The 25,350-nt window shown below is 39.1% G+C and overlaps 2 protein-coding genes across 6 annotated transcripts in view; one reads left to right on the top strand and one right to left on the bottom strand.

The window, feature by feature from the left end:
* Positions 1–1,711, top strand: part of LOC130187504 (kelch-like protein 29) — a 203,083-nt gene extending 201,372 nt beyond the window's left edge. For all 5 annotated transcript variants that reach the window (XM_056405180.1, XM_056405177.1, XM_056405178.1 and 2 more), the window contains one exon: positions 223–1,711. In XM_056405180.1, coding sequence (XP_056261155.1) covers positions 223–406 — 184 coding nt within the window. In that variant the 3' untranslated portion in view covers positions 407–1,711. The remainder of the gene's footprint in view (positions 1–222) is intronic.
* A 2,638-nt stretch (positions 1,712–4,349) lies between these two features.
* Positions 4,350–25,350, bottom strand: part of atad2b (ATPase family AAA domain containing 2B) — a 70,798-nt gene continuing 49,797 nt past the window's right edge. Inside the window, exons 26-28 of the mRNA XM_056405468.1 lie at positions 24,238–24,368; positions 12,804–12,932; positions 4,350–7,884 (exon numbers count right to left, since the gene is read on the bottom strand). Coding sequence (XP_056261443.1) covers positions 7,843–7,884; positions 12,804–12,932; positions 24,238–24,368 — 302 coding nt within the window. The 3' untranslated portion in view covers positions 4,350–7,842. The remainder of the gene's footprint in view (positions 7,885–12,803; positions 12,933–24,237; positions 24,369–25,350) is intronic.

Below are 25,350 nucleotides of genomic sequence, written 5' to 3'. Positions count from 1 at the left end.
AAAAAAGCCAGGCTAGCTGTTTCCTGATTTTTGGAGTCTATGCTAACTGGCTGCTGGCAGTTGCTTCATATTTAATTCACAGACATGAGAATAGTATCAACTGTGTCATCTAACTCCCAGCAGAAAGTGGATACACATATATTCTAAAATGTTGAACTATTCCTTTTAAGGATTATAATTTGTAGGAAGACAACTGAACAAAACAAATTGTGTGATTTGCAGTGCTGTGATCCTGGACGGGAAGATCTATGCCACAGGAGGTATCGTGAGCAGCGAGGGTCCGGCCCTTGGCAACATGGAAACCTTCGACCCTTGCACCAACACTTGGGCACTACTGCAGTCACTGCCCTGCCCGCTCTTCAGACACGGTTGCGTGGTCATCAAAAAGTACATCCAGAGCGGCTGAGGGCGGCTCATAGCCGATCACACTGGGTCGACGCCAAACACCAGCTGAGCTCCGGTTGTGGGACAATGTGCGACGGCAGCTTCGGGCCGGGCCGGTCGGTCGGTCAGTCAGACCTCTGGACTTGACGCCAGCATCCATACATCCTGTTACCCGTCCCACCCCCAAAAGCCCTGTGCAGAATGTACTCATGTTCAACTACTCAGCCATGTCAGGTGGCCATGCCTAACATCCAGTACTGTATGTGTCATGGTAGTAGTTCATCCTCTCATCCACCAGGCACAGGGACCCTCTTAGTAATTTACAGCTCCTTAATTTTTAACGAAGTTGTAATTTTTTTTTTCTCAGTTCTGTCTTTTCCAGATCTCTGTAAACTCACCACCTCCCTGTTACTTTAACACACTGTGACTCAGCGCAGTGAAAGCCATCGCAGGTCCAGATTCTTGTCCCTTTTTTGAGCAAATAGTCTTTGACAGGTGTAGGCTTCATAGTCATTCATTAGAGAGCAGAGTTTCTTTGTGGTGTATGAACATTTTTCAGTAGTGACATCTACAGGACAGGAGGAAACGTGAGGGGAAGGACTCAGACTGTTTTCCTCTTCATCAGTGGATTTGACAAGTTTCATCTCTCTCCACTGTGCCATGAGGTGAAATTCCTACAGTGAGTGTGGATTTATGAGGTAATTTCAAAAACAGATTCGAACTCTGTGTAACCCTGTTTTTTTAATGACTTGCTAAACATAGGAAAAACCATAGTATATGGGTCAGGTAAAATGAAAATTTTTATTTTTCCTTTGTTCTTTGAAATTCCAGCCTGATTGAGATATCATCTGGAGGGTGAGTGTCCTGTTTTTTCCCCTTGATTTATGCTCTCAAGCTCTCTGGGAAAAAGAAAGCGGTGGATTTAAAGAGAGGGAGAGGGAATTCCTCCCTTCCGCTGATGTCTGAGCAGATGTTCAAGTTGGGGCAGTTCCTCCGGATAAAAGCACAATGATCACCTGTGACTGTTATCATAGAAGTTATCTGTTGATCCATGTTTTCCTCTGTCTTTCACCAGTTTCTCCCCCCACCTCCTATTTGTTTTGTAAAATGTGTTTCATTGCAACCCACAAAAGATGTTGGGTTGGTATTCTGTAAATACAGGAAGGAAATATGTATATTTTAAAACCTGAAGGCAATTCTGTATAAATGTTTTTAGAAAAAAAACTGATAGGTTGGATTCAAATGGTATGTCTGTAAATCTGTACCCAAAAAGAAGAAATTAACAGTTGTTATTATTGAAACCTAATACATATACCAGAACAATGAACACGTTGTCAAGTCTGTTTTTTTGTTTTTTTTTACATTTCAGTTTCCTCATGGAAATTGCTCTACTTGAATCAGGTAAGTGAGGTTTCTAATGAGCATTTACCACAGCACACGGGCGAAAAGAACATTTTTTGGATTTAAAAATACCAAGGGCATAGGTTTGCATGTGGACGGTAGGGACATGAAGGACAGAATTGTCCCTACCAATATTTGAGTGAACTCAGTCACATTATGTGTTGAGTGAAGTCATAGTAGATAATTCCAATGTGCACTCCAGGAGGCCACATCTCCAAGACAACTGATTTAGGCATGCTAGCATTTGATTGACTGAAAGGGCGGGGGCTATCTGAGGGCTCACGTCATGTGAGAATATCGAATGGTACCTAACATCACCAGAAAAATGTCAACTGATGTTATTTAACCATGTTAGCTAGTGTTAACTAACAAGTTAACCCTGGCTTCTGTCTTCTTTAGGCTAGTATTCAGGTTGCTAGTAGGAGTAAACATAAAATGGTGGATATATCTGTGTGAGTTTAATTTAAAAATTTAAAAAAATCCAAAGAAAATGGAACTGTCACCTCACAGTGAGAAGGTGCTGGGTTCAAAACACGGGCCTGGGGCCTTTCTGTGTTTACTTTGTATGTTCTCCCTGTGTCTACGTGGGTTCTGTCTGAGTACTCCGGCTTCCTGCCACTGTCTGAAGACTTGAAGATTAGGTCTTTTGGCAAGTCTAATGCATTACTATACTATGAGTTTTTATGCCTTAATATACTGTGACGTTTTTATGACTTACTATAAAAATAACTTTTTTTATGCCTTATTATACTATGACTTCGTCAACCTGGGGCCTTTCTGTGTGGAGTTTTTTATGCCTTACTATACTAGTGACATTTTTATGCATTACAATACTATGACTTTTTTGTTCCTTACTATACTATAACGTTTTTATGCCCCACTATACCATGGTGTCTTTTTATGACTTACTATTCTATAACATTTTTATTCCTTACTTTACTATGATGTTTTTTTCTGACTTACTACAATATGAAATTTTTATGCCTTACTATACTATGACGTTATTATGACTTGTCATGCCTTACTTTACCATGTCGGTTTTATGAATTCTTATCACTTACTATATATACTATGACATTTTTATGCCTCACTATACTATGAAATTTTTTTGCCTTACTATACTAATTTATTTTTATGACTTTTTATGCCGTATTATACTCTCGTTTTTATGCCTTCTTATCCCTTAATGAAAAGATGATTTCTTATGACAGAGAGATAAAAAAAGTGAACACAATCAGACCGACAAGTCATCACTTCAATGTGGCTGGTTTTATTCGTGGACAAAGGACAGATCTGGTACAATACACACCAAAGTCTCTAACTGAGTAACAAAAGTTTGACTGCTTGTTTGGTCTTTTGCTCTCTGATGCGCGTGACAAACTGATCTGGAGATCTTCATGTCCGTGGGGCCTCTTAGCTGTTACTCGTCCTTCTTCAGAGCTCCTTAGATCATTCTCCATCCATTGGAATCTAACTATATAAGCAAATACAAACATTCATCAATCTAACCAGGACTGATATGTTCTAAATACCTCAGTGTCCTTCACAATATACAGTCAAACATCACTTATATTCTAAAGTCAAAGTCATATGCATGTAAAACTCTGATAGCTTACTATATAATGACATTTTATGTCTTACTATACTATAAAGTCTTTTATTAGGTTTCATACCTTACTAAGCGGTTTTTATGCTTTTTTTATGCTTTTTATGCCTTATTATACTACTTCTTATTTATGACTTTTCATGTCCCACTATTCTGTCATTTTTGATACTTTTTATACCTTACTATACTATGACGCTTTCAAGCCTTATTATACTATGACATTTTTATGACTTACTATATATATACTGACATTTTTATGCCTTACTATACGATGACGTTTTTATGACTTGTTACACCTTACTATAATGTAATTTTTCTGCCTTTTTATGCCTTACTATATTATGACGTTTTTCTGCCTTACCATACTATGTCCTTTTCATGAGTTTTTATGACTTAGTATGCTATGATGGTTTATGACTTTTAATGCCTTACTATACTATGATGTTTTTATTACATTTCTATGACTTTTTATACTATGGATTTTTGTTAACTTACTATGACGTTTTTATGGCATTACTATACTATGACTTTCCATGCCTTATTATAGTATGATGTTTTCATGGCCTTACTATACTGTGACTTTTTTTGCATTAATATACAATGACTTCCCAGGCCTGGGGCCTTTGTGTGGAGTTTGCATGTTCTACCTGTGACTGTGTGGGTTCTCTCCAGGAACTCCAGCTTCCTCCCGCTGTCCAGACATGCATATTAGCTTAATTGATAACTGACTGACTTCTCTTGCCTTACTATTCTATGACATTTTTATGCCATTACTTACTTATTAACCATTAACCACTAAAATCTAATAAGTTCATCAGAGTCCAAGTGGACATTTGTGACAAATTTGACAACCCAAACAAATAGTGCCTCCAGCCTGCGCTGTAGCTGGTGCACAGACGTAAAAATGGTGAATTTCCCACGTATCCAACTTTACAGTAAGAAAACAACACTTCAAATATACAGTTTGCACCTTTTATTCAAGTATATCACAGCAGTTTATTTGAGAAATACAGTAAATGTTTCATTTCAAATATAACTTACACTAAAGTAACAATTGCGAACAGGTGTGTTAAATACACAAAAGAAAAGAATTGACAAAGCTATGAAAAGTCTTGACTAAATTAACTGTGAAAAATAGGGAAGAACAAAGTAATTCAGGATAGAACAAACCCTTTCTCCTTCTGCATACTGGACTACGTAGTCTCAACTACCAGACAAAAATTGGTTGTTAGTCCAAACTGGCTACAATTTATAAAAAGAAAGGAAGATCACAATGTATGACATTTAAACTACCCATGTATTATTTCCCAATGTGTTTTTAAATCCATAAAAAGTAACTCTTTTGGCAGAAAGTGAACAACAATAAAAGAAAGTTAATCTCTTCCTGATGAACTACACGGACACTACGTTTTAAATATCAGTTCCTTCTTTATGTTAGTGTCCTCCAGTATGCCACAGTCTGTAACCACTTTTGACAAAGAAAACACCAGAACAATGAAATAAATAGAAAAGGTGAAAGGGCATGTTGTCGTATGTTGAACCTGAGAGACCTGTAAACCCTTTAATCCCCCGTACACGCCAAATAAACCTGCTACACAAACGCTACGCAATTCAGCAATTCATTGTTAAAACAGACGTGTGATGCTTCCCCATTTGTTAAATCTCAAACGTACAAAAAGACAATTTTCTGAATATTAGGTGTAAAACATGTTTAATAATAAATAATCAGAATAATGAGATGAAAATCTGCAGTGGAAAAAAAAAAAAAAAAAACTATTTGGAGAAAAAAAAGGCGATGGATGTGTGAAGAGTCAAAAATGCTCTCTCTAGTTTCTAAGGTCTTGGCTGATAATATGAAAGAGGAGCAGATCTAGGACGCTTCCTCTGTGTCAAGTTACAGTAGAAATTAAAAGAACCTGAAACTAAAGCATAAAATATACAGTCCATGAAATATCCTTAAAATTTATGCAATCATCATCTGGCTCAAATGCAAACATACATAACAATCAGAGATATAAACAACTCTTGGATTACTGCAGCAGCCATGGTTGCACTGATCTGGTACCTAAGATGGTACTGTAGATGTCACAACAGTATTTTAGCGGGAGTAAAATACTGTTTATGTACCCAGTAAACAGTTTTCGCATTAAAATAAATTAAGCTGAGGTAGCGTTGGTTTTTCTCTCTGCAGTAGTCCAAGTGCCAACCTGTCATTGCCAGTTTGCATATGGTCTTTGCTTTTTGTCACCTAAAATCTGAGTAAAGGCAGAGGTGAGCTGGCTGGGGTCAGAGTTGCACCAGGAGGTCTTGAGGATTGGACAAGAGTGCTTTGAGAGAAAGAAAGGGCCTTCTCCAGTCTACACCTGCTCAAAATATGGCATCTCCAAAAATATGAACATGCCATGAAAACCTTATAAAGCTTCAGTAAACACCTTCATTTACTGCAGTTAGAAAACATACACTGTGTTGGCCACAGATGAGAATCCAGCTTCTCTTGTCTGGTGTTGAGAAAACAGAATGAAATAAATCCATAAAGTCAGTACACACATGTAAAAAGGACAAAAAATAAAAAACAAATTCATGTAATGCTTTATACACACACCATAGTGACGGGCACTGCCTAGAATGGCCTTGTTCCTTGTGGATTCACAACCCATGCAAAAACAATCAACGCAAGCAAAGCATCTTATAAAAAAAGTAAAAAATAATTATCAAATACACAAAATAATACATAGGTTGTATGACCATCTAATCAAACATTTTCATAGTTAAAACAGAATTCCTGTGAACAGGCACCGTTTTGTCAGCACCTTCTGAGGGAGTGGGATAACACTTGGCACAATAGATCATTTGACTCACATCATTATTTTTTGATTTCTTTCTTTTTTTTTTGCATATGAAAAACTGAAGAAAAGCTGGTGCTGTCAGCCTCTACTTACACCTGCTGTCTGCTCAAGTGGAGACTGACCTCCCCCGACTGGTCTGGGGTAAAACGGCTTGAATACATTTAAATATCGTAACAAAATTTCAAGTGCTTCAGACACGTTGGGCCAGACACGGCCACAGATATTAGTTTATTTTATTCCTCAGGTTATCAAATTCCTTCAATTAATTTTTTGTTGGCCCAGTTTGAAGTTGAAACTAAATTGAGATATATTTTGATATGTTGTTAAATGACCTAATGGCATTGAGATATAGAGAATTTTTTGCTTCAAGGTCACTGTGACCTCAGTGGTTAAGACCCACCCCAACTTGGAGCCTGTTCATTGTCACAAGAAGTAAATAAATCCTGCTAAATATATCAGTTTCATATAAGGTTTTAAATAAGGCACACACTAGGCAGTGCAAAACTACAGACGCATTCCAATTTGTACTGCTTCCAGTTCCTCAGTCGGGGTGTCGATAGGAAAATCAACTGGCGGGCACAGCTTGAGCATGAGGGAAAACATTCATACTGTGAATGGAGTGAGGAGGGGGTGCAGCTAACACAAACTATGTAGGACATGACAATCTGCTAAGACTGTGAACGCCAGAGGTGGTCTGTGAGCGAATGTTTCGAGTGAGGTGGTTTTACAGCGGATCTACAGGCTACTCCTGTTCACCAATAACTCTGAGTCAAACACTGAGGGGGCTGACAGCTTTCCACACCTGATGTCCGCTGTGATGAAGAGGACACAACCAGTTCTGGTCCTGCTGTGCTAACGTCATAAACTTTGTGTTTGCACTGAAACTTCTTTGTAAACTCTAGTTCTGGGTGAGTGTCCTCGACAGTGGCTCAAATATTGAACTAATCAAGTAGCTAAAATGGCAGAAAATAATAATGTGGTAATAACTGGCCTATGATGAAGTGTTGCACTCGAGGGCAAGATGGGCTCAGCAACGTAGTTCAGTGATTCAGAACATTGTCTGCCCCCTTCTAGCGGCACTCTGCATTCACACTTCTGCTGGTGAGGATCCAAGTGTGTGTGTGTTTGTAGAAATACATGCATACCCAAGCGTCAGGGGGTGTGTGTATGCACGGCTTGCTCCAAAGAGAAGCGGCCAGGTTGCAATATGACATCACCCGATCTGTTGGTTTTGCTAGTCGTCCATGTTAAGACGTAATCCCAAGAGCAGCATGGATAAAATAGCACCCAAGTAGCACCAGCGTTGCCCGTCACCGTTGGTGTGTGTGCATGTGTGACTGACACACCTCCAGGGGTTTGGTTGTGTAGAATGGGTCTGGATCTGGCCAGGTTCCTGAGACGATAGCACCATTGAATGTCTCTGTCCTCAACCTCATCCTCGTTGTGCTCCCTCCCACCAAGAGGAGGGCGCTGGATTTTCTGTGTGTGTGTGTGTGTGTGTGTGTTTGTCGAGGGCTGCACTCTGAAGCTCCTTCACTCAGTTTATGTTTGTCTTTGTGGTCCCAGGCTGTTCAGGATCTACCTGATAGGTATATTTTCTCCATCTCACAGGAATGTATCAAAATGCTGGATTCTCTCCTCCATCTCCTGCAACACAAACAGAAACAGAAACACACATAAACACATACTGCTTATTCTCAACCAACATAGCAAACTCGGATGTGTGTATAAAGCATCTGTGCACCACGGTTTCAATATTACTTGGAAATTTCCCACAGCAAACAACAGCTTTCACCATGATAAATGATGTAAAATGAAGCAAAGCTGTGCTGGAATGAGACAGGCAATTTTTCTCAGCATGAAAACAGCAGAGTTTGACACTGACTAAATCTGAACAGAGCCGGAGGAAGAGAGATGGATGTTAGCCTGCAATAGACCATGATTAATGCCTTGAAGATGTTACACTGTGTGTGTTCTCTCATCTGAATGGCTGAGTCAGTACAACAGACGCCGCTACAAGATACCAATCCACATCTACAACAAAAGTTAAAAAATATCAACTTCACAGTAGACAGCAATTTTACACTTCCTAAAAGAGGAGTTAACTTTTCCAGAAAGAGGCTGCCCGTCTTCACTAAGAACTTTTACAATGCACGCACGCCCATCTTAATCAATTTAAAAAGTATTTGCAATGACTCCCAAATTATTTATTTGCTATAATAATAATAATAATAAACTGAATATATTTGGCTTTTGGACTATTTCACACAGTTTCTGTTTGAAACTTGTCTGTTTTAACAGGTTCAATTTAAGATCTTTAAGGACTCATAGAAACTCAGGATTCACTGGACAAGACGAGCAAACTGAATTTGTCAGGTCAGGCTCTGGGAAACTGATGGGCATTTTTTTTTTTTTTTTTTTTTTTTTTACAGTGGTTACAAACATTTAATCGAGTTGAATTGATAATCAGCTGAATAACTGTTACTTGTAGTCATTTAAGATCATATCAGAAGTGGACATAATATTATTACTCTGCTTTGAAATACTCTAATGTTTGGACTAATTGAAAATGTGGCCCTGAATGCCATGTTCTCGATCACTTTTAATAGTTTGTGGATTCAATGCCATTTCACAGCCAACTTCTGATTATCAGTGCCATTTGTAATCTTCTCATGCTCACAAAAATTGTTCAACTGCTGCTGCTGAAGTCCTCAGTTAAATGAGACTGAGCGCACAATGGCCAGTTGTTCATTAATAATCAGGATATAATGAACTAAACCCAACATATCTTGCAGTTTATTGTGAATAGATTTCAAAAGGTCACAGGGCTGATGCTATGCTGCATCTACTTCTAACTTCCCCTTTATAACATCCATTAAGCACTTAGCATACATTTATAATCCCACAGCTATCAACACCAGGTCACACAAGCTGTAAAAGCCAGTGAAGCCCTGAAAAGTGAAGTCAACGTGCAACTGAATAAAGTCATTAATTTAGAAAAATCCCTGAAAGCTTCAGCTCATCAGACAGAGCATCTATGCTTTTAACACATTTCTGTTGGACAAGTTTCACTGTATACTCAGACCAACATGCAAATACGTTCTATGCCACCTTGACACTTCACCCCTGTGATCTAACAAGCCCCTGCAGCACCTACCTAATTCTCTCAAATCTACTCTGTAGGAGAGGATAAGTTAGTTAGGCCTGTAGCACTGGCTCTCTCTAACATGGGTGTAGGTTAGCCTACATGGCAAGAAGCTCTTGCACAGCTACGTGACACAGCTCAATGAGTAAAATGTAGCGCAGAGTTTCATTTCCCTATGGAGCTCTCATTGCTATGCATTAAAAAAAAAATTCAGCATTTCCTGCTCTACACTGCTAAGATGTCATCAATTTGTGATGCTCAGCCCATTTGTGACAAAGGTATTATAAATTACTTCGGTCTACCCACTTTCTTTGAACCCATCTTATCTCCTTCCACCTCAGTTACTGATTTCCTCCATTTCCCAGATAAAATTTTCTGTAACCCCTGAGAAAACAGGGTTCTCTGCGGCATGTACGTGTAGATTGGGATAGTAGGAACAACAACAGTGTAAGTTGTTTTTTCATAAAAGAAACAGAGTCAAGAGAAAACGATCTTGAGTTTTGTTCCTGGATGAAGGTGTTGTTTCACAAGCTACTGACAATTCATTCACAATGATGAAAGCTGGGGCTGCATTGCCTTCTGTTCTACAGACTCTACTGTCAATGGAAAAACAGCTTTCTCTGCCTTTTTCTTGATACTTTTATCTTTATACGACTGTTCAACATTGGTACTAAATGTCTTGAGAGAGGGTCTCAAAGGAAGCCCTAGCCTGACATCAAAGCTTGATGTTTACCATTAATGATTTAAAGAGTACACATGCTTCAAATCTCTTTGTGTGTCACAAAGTCACATCACATTTCACCACCACCTGCAGAAATCGACAAGACACTACCAAATAACAAAATGGACCTAGAAATCCAGTGTGTTTTAGGAGGACTTTTGCAGCTTACACCTTATGCTACAAACAATTATGCCAATTATTAAATGACTTGCAGGCCACAATCTTCAGCAGCAAACACACAGTCAAGCAGAAAAATAACCAGTTCTTGTGATGTTCAGCTAACCCAGGCAGTGGCATGTACAGCTCTGGCACCACACAGATCCAGGTTAAAGGTCAAAGGCTCCTACAAAGTCTTTAATTGCGGTCTGAGACACAGGCAAAATGTGATCCTAGGCCTAGGGCGATATGAACACCAATTTGTAGAGAGCAGCATAGTTGGCGTGTTATAGTGTACAGAGCAGAGATGGTCCCTCTGGATTTCACTGGAAGCAGGGTGCAGTCCACTCCATCTGCTGAAAGGTCAGCTCTTCTAGAAGACGGAGGAGGACGGGGGAAGAGTAAAGGAGACAAATGTATGGACATGCTCCATTTCACTCGGCTCTACAGTGTCGACACAAACACCACACGCTGCAATGGAGTGCAACATTAAGTGGAAATGGCTTCAGCCGACTTCATACGTGTGCGTATGTGCACATGTTTTTGCATTCTCTGGGGAGCTACAAGGAGATGACCTGCTGTGGAGTCGAGATGTGTGTTGGAAACAGAGGCAAACAAAGCACATGCCAAACGCACTGACATTTCTGCTCTGGAAACACCAATTTAGGCTGGCAGTATGAGATGAACCCAGGCACGCGCCCTCCCCTCCTCCACCAGCCGGCCTGTCGACAGGCGGCACCACCTGGCCGACTGCTCTCTCCCCCTCTCTCTGCCGCTTCCTCTCTGACATCCTGACAGCCAGCTTTGGCTACCAGCACCAGGACACTGCCATTCCTGGCCTGCTGTCTGCACTGACATCCTACAGCTGCAGCAGAAGACCAGATGGGATTCTGGGAAAATATACATGAGCTTTTTGTGTATGGGACATTGTCAAAAGAGATCAGAAATGAAAACAGAAAGAAAAGACCTTATAGTGAGGGTCTTTTTGTTAACCCTTACTCACCATTTTCAAGGAATGTAATGTATTTTCCAAAGAGACTCCGACTGAATGAAAAGACACTCACCACACTTGCTACAATGAACTCTTTAAAAAATATATTTTCCAATTTATGACCTTGAATAATAGCTATTATGCTATAGTAATTAAAAAGTTCTAGTTATTTTTCTAGGATTAATCAAATTTAAGTAAAATGAAAAGTAGAGCAAGGAAATGTACAGTAACTCCTGGTGTCATACAGGCTGAATTGTATAAGTAAGAAATATCATTATAATAATTCAAATTTTAGATCTTAAGCTACTCATTCAGGTTTTTGGAACTAGAAAACCACAGAAATTGCAATTCGTCCTTTTAGATAACTAAAGCTAAAAGACAAATTTTAATGAAGCCTGAAACGAACAATGTATGAAATCTTCAGCTCCTGGACTCACTTTATATCTGTAACTCTCATGCACACAACTAGTGAACACAATCTTTTACATGTGCTCATTTAATTAGAGTCCCCATTGTCCTCATTAGATCCTATTCTGGAGCAACAAGAACACTATTGCAAAAGGGGGAAAAAAGCCTTTGATTCAACTCGACCCTTTATACCCTCAACCCTTAACTACTATTGATTTATACAATTACTGCCCAGCTCCACTTCCAATGCATACACCTGGCTGCAGATGCCTATGTCGGAGCACCCAAAAAAGATATTCTATTTGAAACTGTTCTTCTGTCCCTATTCACTTTTCTATCATGCATGGAATGTTATTAGTTCAATAAATGTTCACAGTTGTACAAAACCCTCAGTGTAAAAAACAAAAGATGTAACATTTGACTTGACTTCATGAAACAAGTAACTTGGACTGACTTATTCTGCTTGCATGATGTCAAATGTGCAGAACAAAAAGAAAAATAATGAAGCTACAATCCACCAGGCCATTTGCCTCAAAGCTTTGCAGAAATAGTGAATTCACCTCTTTTGTATTGCACACAAAAGATGCCCCAACTGCAATATTATTTATAGAGCACTTTTCTAAAGTGCTCTATAAATACATGCTCTATAAATTCCCCCATTACAAAACTGCTTCATACAAAATAAGGGTGCACCTAATGATTATTTTCACTATATATTTATAGTAAATTGCTGGATTCTCTTCTCTATCGAACGGTCACAAACACAAAGATATCTCAAAAGAAGAAAAAAAATAAGGGAAATATTCACCTTTAGGAAGCTGGCACCAGAGAGTTTACCATTTTTGCCAGTTTAAAAATAGACTTAAACAATGAATCTGTTAACAAAAAATAAATTTTTATTAATCATCTATTAGATGATCAATCAACTTTATGCTGTAGCTTCACAGTATGGTAAAATCTGACAAAACGCATTGTATTATTTGATGGTATAGTTATATATCATTTTAACATAACTGTACTGGCTCAGGAATTCTGTGCGACACACACTTTATGTTCAACTTTTAACTAGATTTCCTATCGATAAATGGTTAGACAGTTAAAGGCACTTGAGAAAGGCAAATCCAGAGTACGTCTCTCTCACTGACCTCCAGTAGCTGCGTCTTGTCGAACTCTCTGCGGTACTGGTAGATACACTGGCTGAGAAGGGAGTACAGTCTCTCCAGCTGCTCCACACTGTAGCCCTCACTCTTCTTTACCACCATATCCAGTAGCACCTGCAGGGAATGATACAAATACATTTCAGAAATTTCTTTTCTTATAAAAACCTCTTAAAGACACATAAATGTGCATGGAGACATAACAATGGAACAGACACAAAGACACCGTGCTGAATAACTGGTCACACAAACCAAGCAGTGATGTTGGTGAACCAAGATGAAGCGTTTGGAGGTCAGCTGAATTCAAAGGCAATTAAGATCAGAGTGACAGCTAATTAAAGCTAATCATAATTAGAACCAAGTTTACATTTCACTGCTACTTTAATTAAAACATTCTGGACAGTCATTCTGGACGGCCTTTTTAATTGACCTGTTCCTTACATTTTACCCAAAGTCTGTGTGTGTATGTGTGTATCTATTTAAAGACAGGGCTCATCAGAATGCATGGACTGAGACAGCAAAGGCACAATAATTAAAGTTACCATCACTGACACAAGGCAAACAGAGAAACCTCAGCAGAAATGAAATGGGTGTGCGTGCGTGCGTGCGTGCGTGCGTGCGTGCGTGCGTAAGACAGTGACCAAGTGGCCAAGGCAATGTCAAGTTTAATAACACATGAATGTTTGTCAAAGTCTCTCGTCAGCAAACATCTGAGAGATAATTACAGTGAGCAAAAGAAAAATTACAGAGGCATAAAGGTTAGCATCGTATTAATCACTCTACTCCATCTGACTAGAATTTCCGTTTCAATCGCAGCACAGTTGTCTTGATTAAAGTTACAGACTTCACATCAACAAAAACTTCAGTGAAAACTTAATCCCAACACAGACTAGACTCATGACCAGACATTTGACTTTAAGAGCAGTACTTCACGCTGTAAGGATGTCTTTACTTTAGAGCACAAACACCTCGGATGGAGTTTGGGAGAAGTGAACTTCTTTTATCGCTTGAAATGTGACATTGTAAAGATTATGGATATAATGGCATTGTGTCCACAGTCATGTCTAGGTTTTCAGCTTTACACCTGGTTTCCAAATTGTTATTCAGCAGCACTGACTATTGGTCCCAGAAAGTCCCCTAGGACAGCCATCAGGACAAACTCTGGCTACTGTTGCATGACTGTGCTTTCATCTACCTACCACAGTGTTGACAGTAACAGTAGTTGGGAGACAAGGGGAGATTATTAAACCCTGTAAGAGGTCTGCATTCTTTAGAGTGCTCTCTTGTTTTAGATTTATTTCGCTGCATTACAGAAACCCACCACAGCCCTGTGAAACTAATTCTGCCCCACACTGAGCACAACAGCAGTAAGTGAGAGAAATGACACCTGTTACAGGATTAGAGACTTGGTAGCTATTAAACTCCTAAGGCAATAAATGAGTTTTAAGAAGGAAGTTTTAAGGTCAATATTGGGAAAGAAAGAAGAAAACATTACAAATCTCTCTTTTAATCTGTCACTGAAAACAAGTTTAATTTTCTATGCTTTTCCAGCTTGACTTCCAATGGGTTCTTATCACTCTGCACTCAATAGCCTGGAAACATGACTATGAGTAGATAATGCCTTTCAAATATTCACTTTCATAACTTAATCTGGCAGTTGAGGAGGATTCACTGGTAATATGCCTTTGACATAAAAACCTCCACCTGGCCAATCTAATAACTCTTGGTCCCTTGACAAATAGAATGTGCATACAGAAGCTGAGAACAGTAAGACTTTCTCTAATATTCAGAATTCGTGCAAGCTGATAATGATCACCGCGACTGCCTTCAAAAAGTGCAGTCAGCTGCTCTATATTGAGCATATTTTATTGGTTTCTTTTTGTGCTTTTTATACAATCTAATATAAAGGGAATTTTCAGGTTTCATTGTTTCAACACAGCCAAGAGAACTCATAAAAGAGAACCAAATGAAGCACATCATGTTGAGATGCCAGTTTTAACAACACATGCATAAAAGCTTTAATTAGCATCATTACAACCCATCTCACATGTGTGTAATGCTGTGAAATCCTCTGTAAGATACTGCCTTCCTTTCACCCAGTTTCTACTGTTACTTTCTATTTTTCATTATGCTTTCCATCTCTTGCTTTAAGTACATTTCACTACTTTATAGTGTACCTTCTCTCCTTTATAGTGCATCTTCTCACCTCCAGCCTATTTCAATGTTTTATAGAGCCTCTGCTCACCTCTTCTTCAACCCCATTTTTTCAGACACTTTTCCAACTTTCCTGTCCAGTTTTTTCTTCCCTCTTTTCCCCCCTCTCTTCATCCCCTCAATTTATTCTCCCCTTACTGTTAGCCAGCTGATTGCCGCCATGTACTTCCCAGCCTTTGTCAGCTTGATCAGGATGTCTGCAACAGTGTGGGGTAAATGGTGTGAGTGTGTCTTACACAGGCTCAGTGATTGAGTGAGCTCACTGCACACAAAAGGGCAGTAATCCCATGCGTTAAAGACTGCTACTGACATGGACCATTTAACCTCACCCCCTCTAAACTCCCTGCTCCGTCTTTCCCTCCCAATCTTTACTCACAACCCTTTCTTTACTCACATCTTTATCTAGCCCCATATTTCTTAAGACCACAAATGGAGTTTGAAGTTAAATTAGTGCTTAAATTCTGCCTGTGCGAGAGGATTTGATCATAAAGGGAGCTTTTTTTTTTGTCTCTGTGTTAACTTCCAGGATTTATTGTAAAACTAATTAATACTGGATTTATGTTCACGTCTGACTGTACGTGCGCAATGATGACCACACAATTACACTATTCAAATTGCAGTTACCAAAATAAAAATGCTATACTAATGCAAAACAATAACACATACTAAATGTCATAAATACTGGAAAATATGATGGGGATAAAACAGAATTGACACTTCATCAAAGTATTGCAGCTCTGCTATTTAACCCCTGAACTAATAACCAGATGACAGGCTGATTCTAGTCACACCATCAACCCCATGCATGGTCATGCTGCTATATTTCTCATGTCTTCCAGACAAGGTTAAGATCACAAGGAGACATTAAAACCACCACTTGGTCTGGGTCTACATTTTTTCAAACTCATCAGGCTGCTCTTCCTACACCAGATTTGGGTAACTGTGCTCCCACTTATTATGACAGGCAGAGACACAGCTACAGATAGAGTTACAGACCACATATTAATAAATGAATAAATGTCACCTGCAACATTTAGCACAGTTTGCAAGCTGTGCCAGTTGTCCTGTTAGCCAACACCCAGAGCATGGTGCTATTAAGTAATAACAAAATGTTGATTGAAACATAATAGTTTTAATATGCACTAATTAAATGTGCAATAATGTTGATGTGGTGTATTAAATCTACCATCATTTTGTGCTTCAAATAACCTGTAAACAATCATATATGGATACCGGAGGTAACTGTGACGTAGAGGGTCTTCTTGATCACTGAGGGATACTATTCTAGCCACATAGATGTGTGTGTAAGTGAGTGTGTATGAAGAGCCTTCTTAAGTAGTTAACGAGAGAAAAAGAGTTACCAGGATATGAGGAAACAAACAAGGATTTGAAGCCCAATGGTCGCCATCACCAGGGATACCATTAAGCTCTCAACATCTGCCTCTGAGATCAATTCATCCTCTACTTCCAGTTTTAACTTAGAATTTTTTTTGTTTCAAACACTAGAAAAAATGATCAATTATAAATCATATCCAGAAAATACCCAAAAATATCCAGTCACAGTGGCATATAATGTGGCTTACAGGGCACTTGGTCACACAGGTAATGCAATATTGATAGTGCTGCAAGGGTCAGGGACGATCATGACAAATCATATTAGAATGGTCTCAGCACATTAAAATGAAATGGCCATCCAGATCAGCTGGGCATGTAAAAGCCCTGCTGGGTTTGAATATGCCATGGCTTTACTTCATACATTAAAATCACTGTAACATGTCTAGCCATTTAATAGCTCTGAATTCTATTTATTTCAGTATAGAGGAGGGAAAGGTATAGATCATCATGTGGTGAGGTCATTCCTGTAAAATCTATATTAAACTTCATGGTTTAAAACATTAATAAACCTAATCAAGCGATACTGTTTAAATCGACATTACTTATTTTCATGTGATTTTAAAATGTGGCCTAATGAAATGTTTTTTTACATGAAGTATGTAAATCAACACCTCTATATATTTCAGTATTTAAGCCAAGCTAAGCCTTGATGTGGCCAGGTTTAATTAGTGACTCAAATTCACATTATGAGAATAATGCATTTTCTAGTAAGAGTACATCTACAACAGAGTTGTATGGAACCCTGTCAGACCAAAAAGCAATATAAAAAGTTAGTTATATTAATAAATAACTAATAAATAAAACTTTTACTTCATTAATTCCAGAACAAAGATCAATTAAGAGGTTGTGTTAAATCAGTGGAGAGCTGAGAGATTCAGGGCTAGTTTCCTAGATGGGGTATAAATTAAATCAGGACGAGGCCATAATTAGGGCTGGATATCAGCACTGATCTCCAGATTCCCTTTGATTTCGATTCAATAAATGTGAAACATGATTTATCTCTGTTTCTTTAGGCCTACATGTGACACGTGGACAGATGCTACAACTCAGTACAGACATACACTTTAATTATCACTGTGAGCACAGATAGGACAGAAACTGAAAGTCTGTTCACTAATTGATCTCCACTGTTTGTGTTGATATCAGCCTGATATCTGCAGACAGCTGTTTGCTAGTGTTAGCTAGGGATACACTGAATAAAGTAGAATCCACATCATTTCCACAGCCTCGTAGCCAAAGATAATATCTCCTCAACAAACCCAAACCTAGAGCTCAGATCACTGTAAAGAGTCTTTTTTCAGACTGTCGCTCTTTAGATGTGATCTTTAGATCAGCTACAAGATAGAGGCGGACTCTCAACCAAGTATTAAACAGGCCCAACTTTAAGATAGAAAATAGAGTCAATATAACCATCCTGAGTCACGACAGTAAACTGTGCTGGTCCGCATAGACTGTGCACGTCACAGCAGATACACTAATTATCACTACTGCTCCAGAGCAGAATCACATCACAGAGTAGCAGAGTCTTATCACATGATAAGAGGAGAGTTGACCGACAAGACAGTGGCAGGGAATTTGGTGTCAAAGCGAAAAGCAAAAGTGCCTAACTGGCAGTATTTCAGATTTAAACCCAAAGGCAAAAGAGAACCTGATAACATTAATGAGGCAATCTGCAAACTCCAGATGCAATCAACTGGAGGTAACTTGTAATCTACACATACTAAGCCAACATGTCTTTTCTTATAAAATGTCCGGTGTAATCAGTCACACCAGTGTTGTCACGAGTTTACTACCCGGTGGGAGAATTTCCACACTGTGGCATCCCTATGAAATTAATTTCACCCAACTACTTAAGCACCTGCCTTAGGTGAGACCCGAGGATGTTCAACGGGGCCAGTCAAGTTATTTGTACAGCCCAGTATCACCAACAAAATCTCATTAGGTTTTACGGGCTCCTACAAGTGTTTCAGAGCCAGCCCAAGTTCTCTGTGGAGACAAAAGGAACTGGGAGATATGGTTGAATTCAGTGTAATGATATTTATGTGAATATTTTATGATTTATCAATATGTATTACAATATGGCAATATGCCACATATGCATGCACTTCCTACATTTGGTTCCCATAAAGCAGGGTCTCTTTTCACATTAACATCATTGCAGAGCATTTAAAATAATGAATGATATATTTACCACTAGTTAATGCAACAGAAGCATGCCACATACTGACCAATCTACCTTATCCATCTTAATCATTTTAGTGTTATCCATCCATGTCAGATTATAGATATAATTGTTTGACATTAAACCCACCTCTGCCTTCATAATATTATGTAACCGTGTCAGCAAGGGGATTTTTGTAGCTATAGCTTCGGTCAAATCAACTCAAAATATTATAGAATAAAATGTACCACTATCATATTGTGCCACACTGTCCTACTGGAGGGTAATTATTGTCACTCATTGCTGACTATTTGCCACTATTCTTATGAAAACATTTTGGCTGGTCCAAGGTGATTTTTTTTTCCCCTTGTTAAAATTAGGGCTATGGCTCCATTTTCCACCATTCCGTAGGGAAATGTAGAGGTGCCAGTAAATTATCTCTGAAATACCGTCTGAGTTCAAGGATCCATCAGTGTTTAGTTGAGTGTGCGGTCAAGGTAAGAATAATGAATAATAAGATGTAAAAGTGAAGAAGCAACCTTAACTCTTCTGCTTTCATTTGACAGGAAGAAAGTTTTAGAGAATAAAAACTCTATTCAAAAAAGAGGACAGTCTAAGAAACACAAGATGTTTGGTAAGTAGGCTACAGGAAAGAATTTTTTAATATTTTATAGATTCAAGACAGCAGAGATCCAATGTCAGCAGGTAATAAAGAAGGAGAGATCCTAGCACGAAGTTAATACAAATAAACCCAAACACCCTTCCACACATCCCTGCAACATTACCTGATACGGAGATGAAAAATAAAATCACTGGAGGCAAAAATATGAATTCAGGGAAGTTTAGGATTAGGTCAAGGTTACGGGAAGGATGAGCTATTGGCCTGCTATGGTTAAACTAATGGTAAACCTCAAGGGAAATAAAGGTTAATCAATGCGATGTCCTTTACGTGTGGTGCAACCAGCGTGTGTTGTGGAGGGAAGGGTGTTAGACAGTAAAACGAGTTGACCACGCACTAAGCATTTCAGACTGTTTGTTATGCATGACGAGTATATGTTTTCAAAATATACACAAATAACCTGGAAAACAGGATATTTCTAAATAAGCTGCTGCCTACAGCTCTACAGTAGATTTCTCTCATCAAAGCATTTTGAGCAGTCAGGTGATGAGGCTTGTAATTCATTAACATGATCCACCTTTTAATTCATTATCAACACACAATTTTAATTAGTAATTGAAAGCAAATGTAACACACTAACATGCCTGATAGTAATGTTTGTTAGCTGATATTTCCTCCATTTGTTTTTATTTTACCCTGACTTGGATTCTCTCTGGCTATTAATTAACCATTGCATTAGCACCCACATTTCCATCGGCCGAAATGCTATAGAATGTTTTTGCTTCCACTGGTTGACCAATACTGTTGGCAACTATTATACTTGCCAAGGTTGACAAAAGAGAAGCCAAGCATTTAAACATCCTTTTCATGTACAGTAATCATAAGTACAAAATCCCACACTATCTAAATCTATTGTTTATATAAGCCAAGGGCTGAGTGGGATGCATGAGGTGTGAGCGCTGTAAAAGGGCATAATAAGACAGCCTGAAGGCTTGGCAAAAACACTACTACAAAACATGAAAGAAATTGGAGAAACTGGCATGTTTATGTTGTGTGAACTATTGACACTACTGGCCCTTACATGCATGGCCAAGAGGCACAGCTATGTAAGCACAATTACATGCAAATAGCAGCACTGTCAGTGGGAATGAATGAAAATAAAAGAAGCACTTCAAACACTATTTTATTGACAATCAAAGGCTGGTCCAGCACTACTATTAAGCTGTTCTCTTTTGAACAGACATGTGGCATGGCTACTTCGCCGGAGGGGCCCGGCTGTTATTAGTACTAAAAATGAAGGAAGATGACAAACTGAAATGAGGCCGTTTCTGTTTACAGGCTTCTTTAAAGCAGGAAATCCTGACATGCTGTAATAGCTAAGCATCAAGCCAAAAGACTCCATACTGTGCCAGCAACTAGAAACACTAGCTCTTTCTAGGCAGCTGCTAAAGAAAACAGCAAAGCAAACGATAATCTGTGTGTTCTTGCTAAGATGGAGGAAAAATTGCTTGGCCAGATTTGATTTCTTGTTGCTGAATTCTCATTCACCATCGTCAGCAGCACTTGTTTCCGTCCATCTGTGGACAAGTGTCTGATTATTGATGAAAGAAAACAGCTGAGAATAAGAAACATTTTGGAGCAGTGAGAGAAACAAGCCTCAGGACCCATTTATTCATGCCGAGGAATTCATTTTGATCCAGACAGCATCAAGCATCATTTCACTGAAACTGGCAATAACAGAACTTGATTTTACTAAGTGAATCAGAGCAAATAACTGTGCCATGGCTCTGAAAGGCGGGATGTGAATACTGAAATAATACCATCTCTGTCCTACAGGCGTTGAGTGTAGGGTCTGTGAACAAACTCATAACACTCTGATGGTATTTAATTCCAGAGAGATTTCAGAGCCTCTTCCATCAAGTTAAAAGTCAAAAATAATGAGCCCTCTACAATAAATGAATACGACTGAAGGAAAAGGGAAGGAACAGTACACCACTCACTGCGGGTCCTAATACACATCAGGCAGCTTGCCAGTCCCAGCTCTGCCAGCAAATATCTGCTTAAATGGTGACTCTCATCCTGCACACCGGAAATTCAATTTGTTCCGTAAGCCGGGGATGAAAAAGCAATTATTCACAGTCCCCTCTTTTCACGATCTGTTTCTTTAAGATATCTCCCTTATTCCCCCTACTAACATATAAACCTCCAGATTAGTGCTGTGTGTGGCTCTTCATAGGGGCAGCCAGTTGAAGCACTAAGATCAGGCCAACTAAAAAGCCTGTCAATCAATTTGAAAGATGGAGTCAGGTTCAGCAAGACAAGATACGTACCTCACCATCCCCATCATCCCCATGGGACATGAGCAAAAGCCACTAGATAATGGCTTGATAGCATGTCACTATGTAGAATGGAGGAAAGAAGTAAGCGCATGTCAGAAGAACACTTCTTTTACACCAATTACACTACACAGAGTGCCCTAAAACCAAGCCCCCCACGCGATCAGTGAGAAGGGCTGTCAGGGGAGCCCACTGAGCCGAGGCTCCAATTTACACTTGGGGTATTAGGTGGGACCCTAGCGTGACTGTGCAAAGTACCGCGGAGCTGCTTCACATGCTTTCTGTTGCTTGAACACATCCTGGGACAAGTTGGCAGATCTAGTGGGGCAGAGAGAAACTCATGTTTGAGTCATGACCCTATTTCCTTTAAATGTTGCAAGAACAACACCTGTTGATTGAGGGATGTGAAAATGTCCTGCCATTATAATTGGCTCCCTCCATGTTTGGATCGCGGGGATACAAAGTGTTGATAGTTGAAAGATGAAAGGGGAGAGAGAAAGAAAGGGGTAAAACCATAGGGTAAATGGAAAGGCAGGATAAGCCTCAGAAGTTAGAGTTAGCCATCTGAGAAGGGCAGTGTGACAGCATCAGCCCCAGACAGACCTATGGATCTGGGGGGAAGCTTAAGTCTGGCCACCCATGATTGAGTTTGCCCATCCTCCATACCTTAAATCCCACAAAAAAACCTTTCAACGTATCTGCTGCCTTCTACAGCCTGATAACGTTGGACTTCTAATTATCCAGACACTGGGTCTCTGCAACCTTTTATATGTTTGGAAGCTATAGAAAGCTTGGAGGACAAAGGGATGGATTAATGCCAAGTGCAGAAGGCTTGTGAGATGAGAACCATACATCTCACAAGCCAGTGCATGTGACAGGGTACACCAGCAAGAAAATGGGAGAACGGGTCTAGCTACCTCTGCTGGCTCACTAAAGATAACATGAATGCTCAGCCCTCAAAAGGGACCAGGCCGACTACCATTATTAGCGCCATCTTAACACCATAATCTATTAAATGTCTGTATACAAAAGATGACCTACAACAACCCATAAGAAGCAAAAAGCAGTATATTCTCAAGTTACTGAGAATATAGAAATGACCACCAGCTGTTTCTTTAACAGAGGGGAGGAGAAAACACTCAAAAAGCACTTGACCCTCACAGCCAACAACATTTAAACAAACACCCGTATGAACTTAAAAAAGACAAAAACAAAAGCATATTGGTAACATTTTTAGATTATAGCTCTGCTTTTCAATAATCACAATCTAATTAGTCAGTTGCGAAATGTGACAGGTCACCACAGCTGGCTCTGCTGCAACAAATTAGTCTGTATTTCAGTGTTTTCTAATCCACTTGGGGGATTTTGGAGCTCTTTACTTTTCCTAAATAATTTCCACCCTTTCTTAATGGCCTCAGTATTTTATACAAGAGAAATCAAAGGTGAATTTGTATTAATATATGGCTATGCTAACTCCTGAGTTTTCTGTATCCCAAGACTATTTCTAGCTACATAATTAATTTTGCATAATTATTCAATTTGTTTAATTATGTTTTAAATGTGCTACAATGTTCTTTGAAAGAAGCACTTCAAATGCTGAAAAAACTGAATACATAAAGTAATCACGATTATAAGAAATGACCATGGACATTTTGTGTGACCATGTCCCACACTTCCTGTTGCCACATCATCGCTTTGATACAGATCACACTAGCTGTAAAATCTCAAATTCACAGTCAGTGTGTAATACCAAATCACCCCAGCTGTTACATCCTTCATGGTCTAAATTAAAATGATGACCGTGTTAAAATCAAGAAAGACGGTGATGGGGCACGTACTGCGGTTTTGAAAAGGTAAAATCTCGGTGGATTGTAAGAGGTAATATAATGTTTTGGAGTGGTTATAGGGCTTTTCTTAACCAATTGTTTGAGCAACAATGAATGAGGTCCCCTGAGGCCAGTGTCGTTGAGCTTTGTAGCAGATTTTTGGGTGTGTTTTTAATTAACAATGCTGAACATGTCAACAAACGCTTAAATAACACAATAAACTGACAACTAGATGAGCAACAATCAGGTTGAAAATCTCTAGGTCTAAAGGAAACGCCATATGATAGAGAATTTGAATATATATCGCCATCAATCACGCTGTGCTCAAAAAATAAGAGTCACAATTTTCACATGTAAGGAATGCACTTTAAGCAGCAAACTTCCTGCTAAATTGCTGAACATTCATTGATTTATTGGTGGCAGCCTGCCACAATATCAGCATTGACTGCCACGTACAGATTTTCTATTTATTTTACTTTTTCAAATGGGTAAAGTTTTATTTGATCGTACAGCTGCGTGCGGTGCATTGATTCGGTCCACCCCTCCCTGGCCCACGCTTCATTCACTTGTAATTTTTAGGAAAAGCACAGGTGTTACTAATAGCATTAATAATAGCTCTGTTGTATTCAAACATCCCACAAAGTCACGACAGTTTGACAACAAGCCAGCATGCACAACACCCTGTAACTGAAGCAGCCAAATGGAATTCAGACGTCATTAATTTTACTGTTTACACCTGTGCTTTGGTTAGTTTCCATGCTGTACTAAAAACATGCTGAACCATGACCAAAAACCACAGTGCTAATCAAACCAAGAACTCAATGTACCGTAACACCACTAACGGACAAAATCATTATTTTCAAAAACTTACCAAAAGTTGCTGGTGGTCAACCACTACTGGAGGATGTGGAGGGACTGGTTGTGGCTCTTCCTCTGTCCTTTCAGCAGATACCTTCAACTGCTCTGATGGGTTACTCTTGCATTTCCTCACTTTGGAACCCCCTATGAAGATATAAATGGATGATTGATGGAAGGAAGTTAAACAATGAGGGATCTAAAGAAATAAAGCAGTGTGATTTGCAATCAAAAACAACATGAATGAATGGTAGAGGCAAATTTCAGACCTCACTTTGCTTTTATCATGAACAACTAGTAAGTACAAACTGAATAGTTTAAAAGAAAATAAAATCCAACTGCCATGGCTGTAAGATGAATTCAATACTAGGGTATGAGAAAGAAAATCTATTTGAAGCAACTACCAGCTACTGAGTGCACAATATTTCACATCTGGCCTCCTTCCTGTCCATTTATAACAGTGTTCGAGAAACGGTTTGATGGAAATACAAGGGCTGGCTCGGCTTGTAATGAGAGTGGAGGCGGAGTAGCTGAGTTGTCTGTTTGTTTGTTTGTGTTCTGTTGTGTGATCGTGCCATCCTCTGATGGCTTCTCCATATTCTAGCAGCACCATTACCTCAGCCTTCCAGCTGGCCTCTGTTCATCAGAAGCCAAACCATAGACCCGTAATTAAACAGAGAAACTTATTGGCTTATCTCTGACTCAAACACTACACCCCAGCAGAAAGGGCATAATGGCTCATGGCAAAGAAACAAAATATATGGCAGTGTCAGAGATGGAGGAAAAGCCAGCCAACATTGTGAATCTTTTATAGACAAAAACACTTGAGGAAACACATCAGAAGGTGCGGAGTTTCTACAAAGGTACACATAACTTTCAGGCCCCTGGAGTTTCTGTATTGCAATATATCATCTGCTAAGCCAGGGGATAGCATTTTTATGTTCTGTATAACTTATGTTGCATTATTAATGTCCTCTTCTCTATTTTCAATCTATTTTCTATCTATTTATTATCCATTTCTAAACCAAGTGTAAATCAGAAGAGCTGGATGATAATCAAAAAAGTAATTTATCCTCATAAATAAGTGGTGGGCAAAGCACTGGCTAGATGTGTAAAAATTAACAGATTT

This window comes from Seriola aureovittata, chromosome 19, assembly GCF_021018895.1.
Source record: "Seriola aureovittata isolate HTS-2021-v1 ecotype China chromosome 19, ASM2101889v1, whole genome shotgun sequence".
In the NCBI taxonomy this organism is placed as follows: domain Eukaryota; kingdom Metazoa; phylum Chordata; class Actinopteri; order Carangiformes; family Carangidae; genus Seriola; species Seriola aureovittata.
This window is presented reverse-complemented; position numbering and strand designations above follow the sequence as displayed.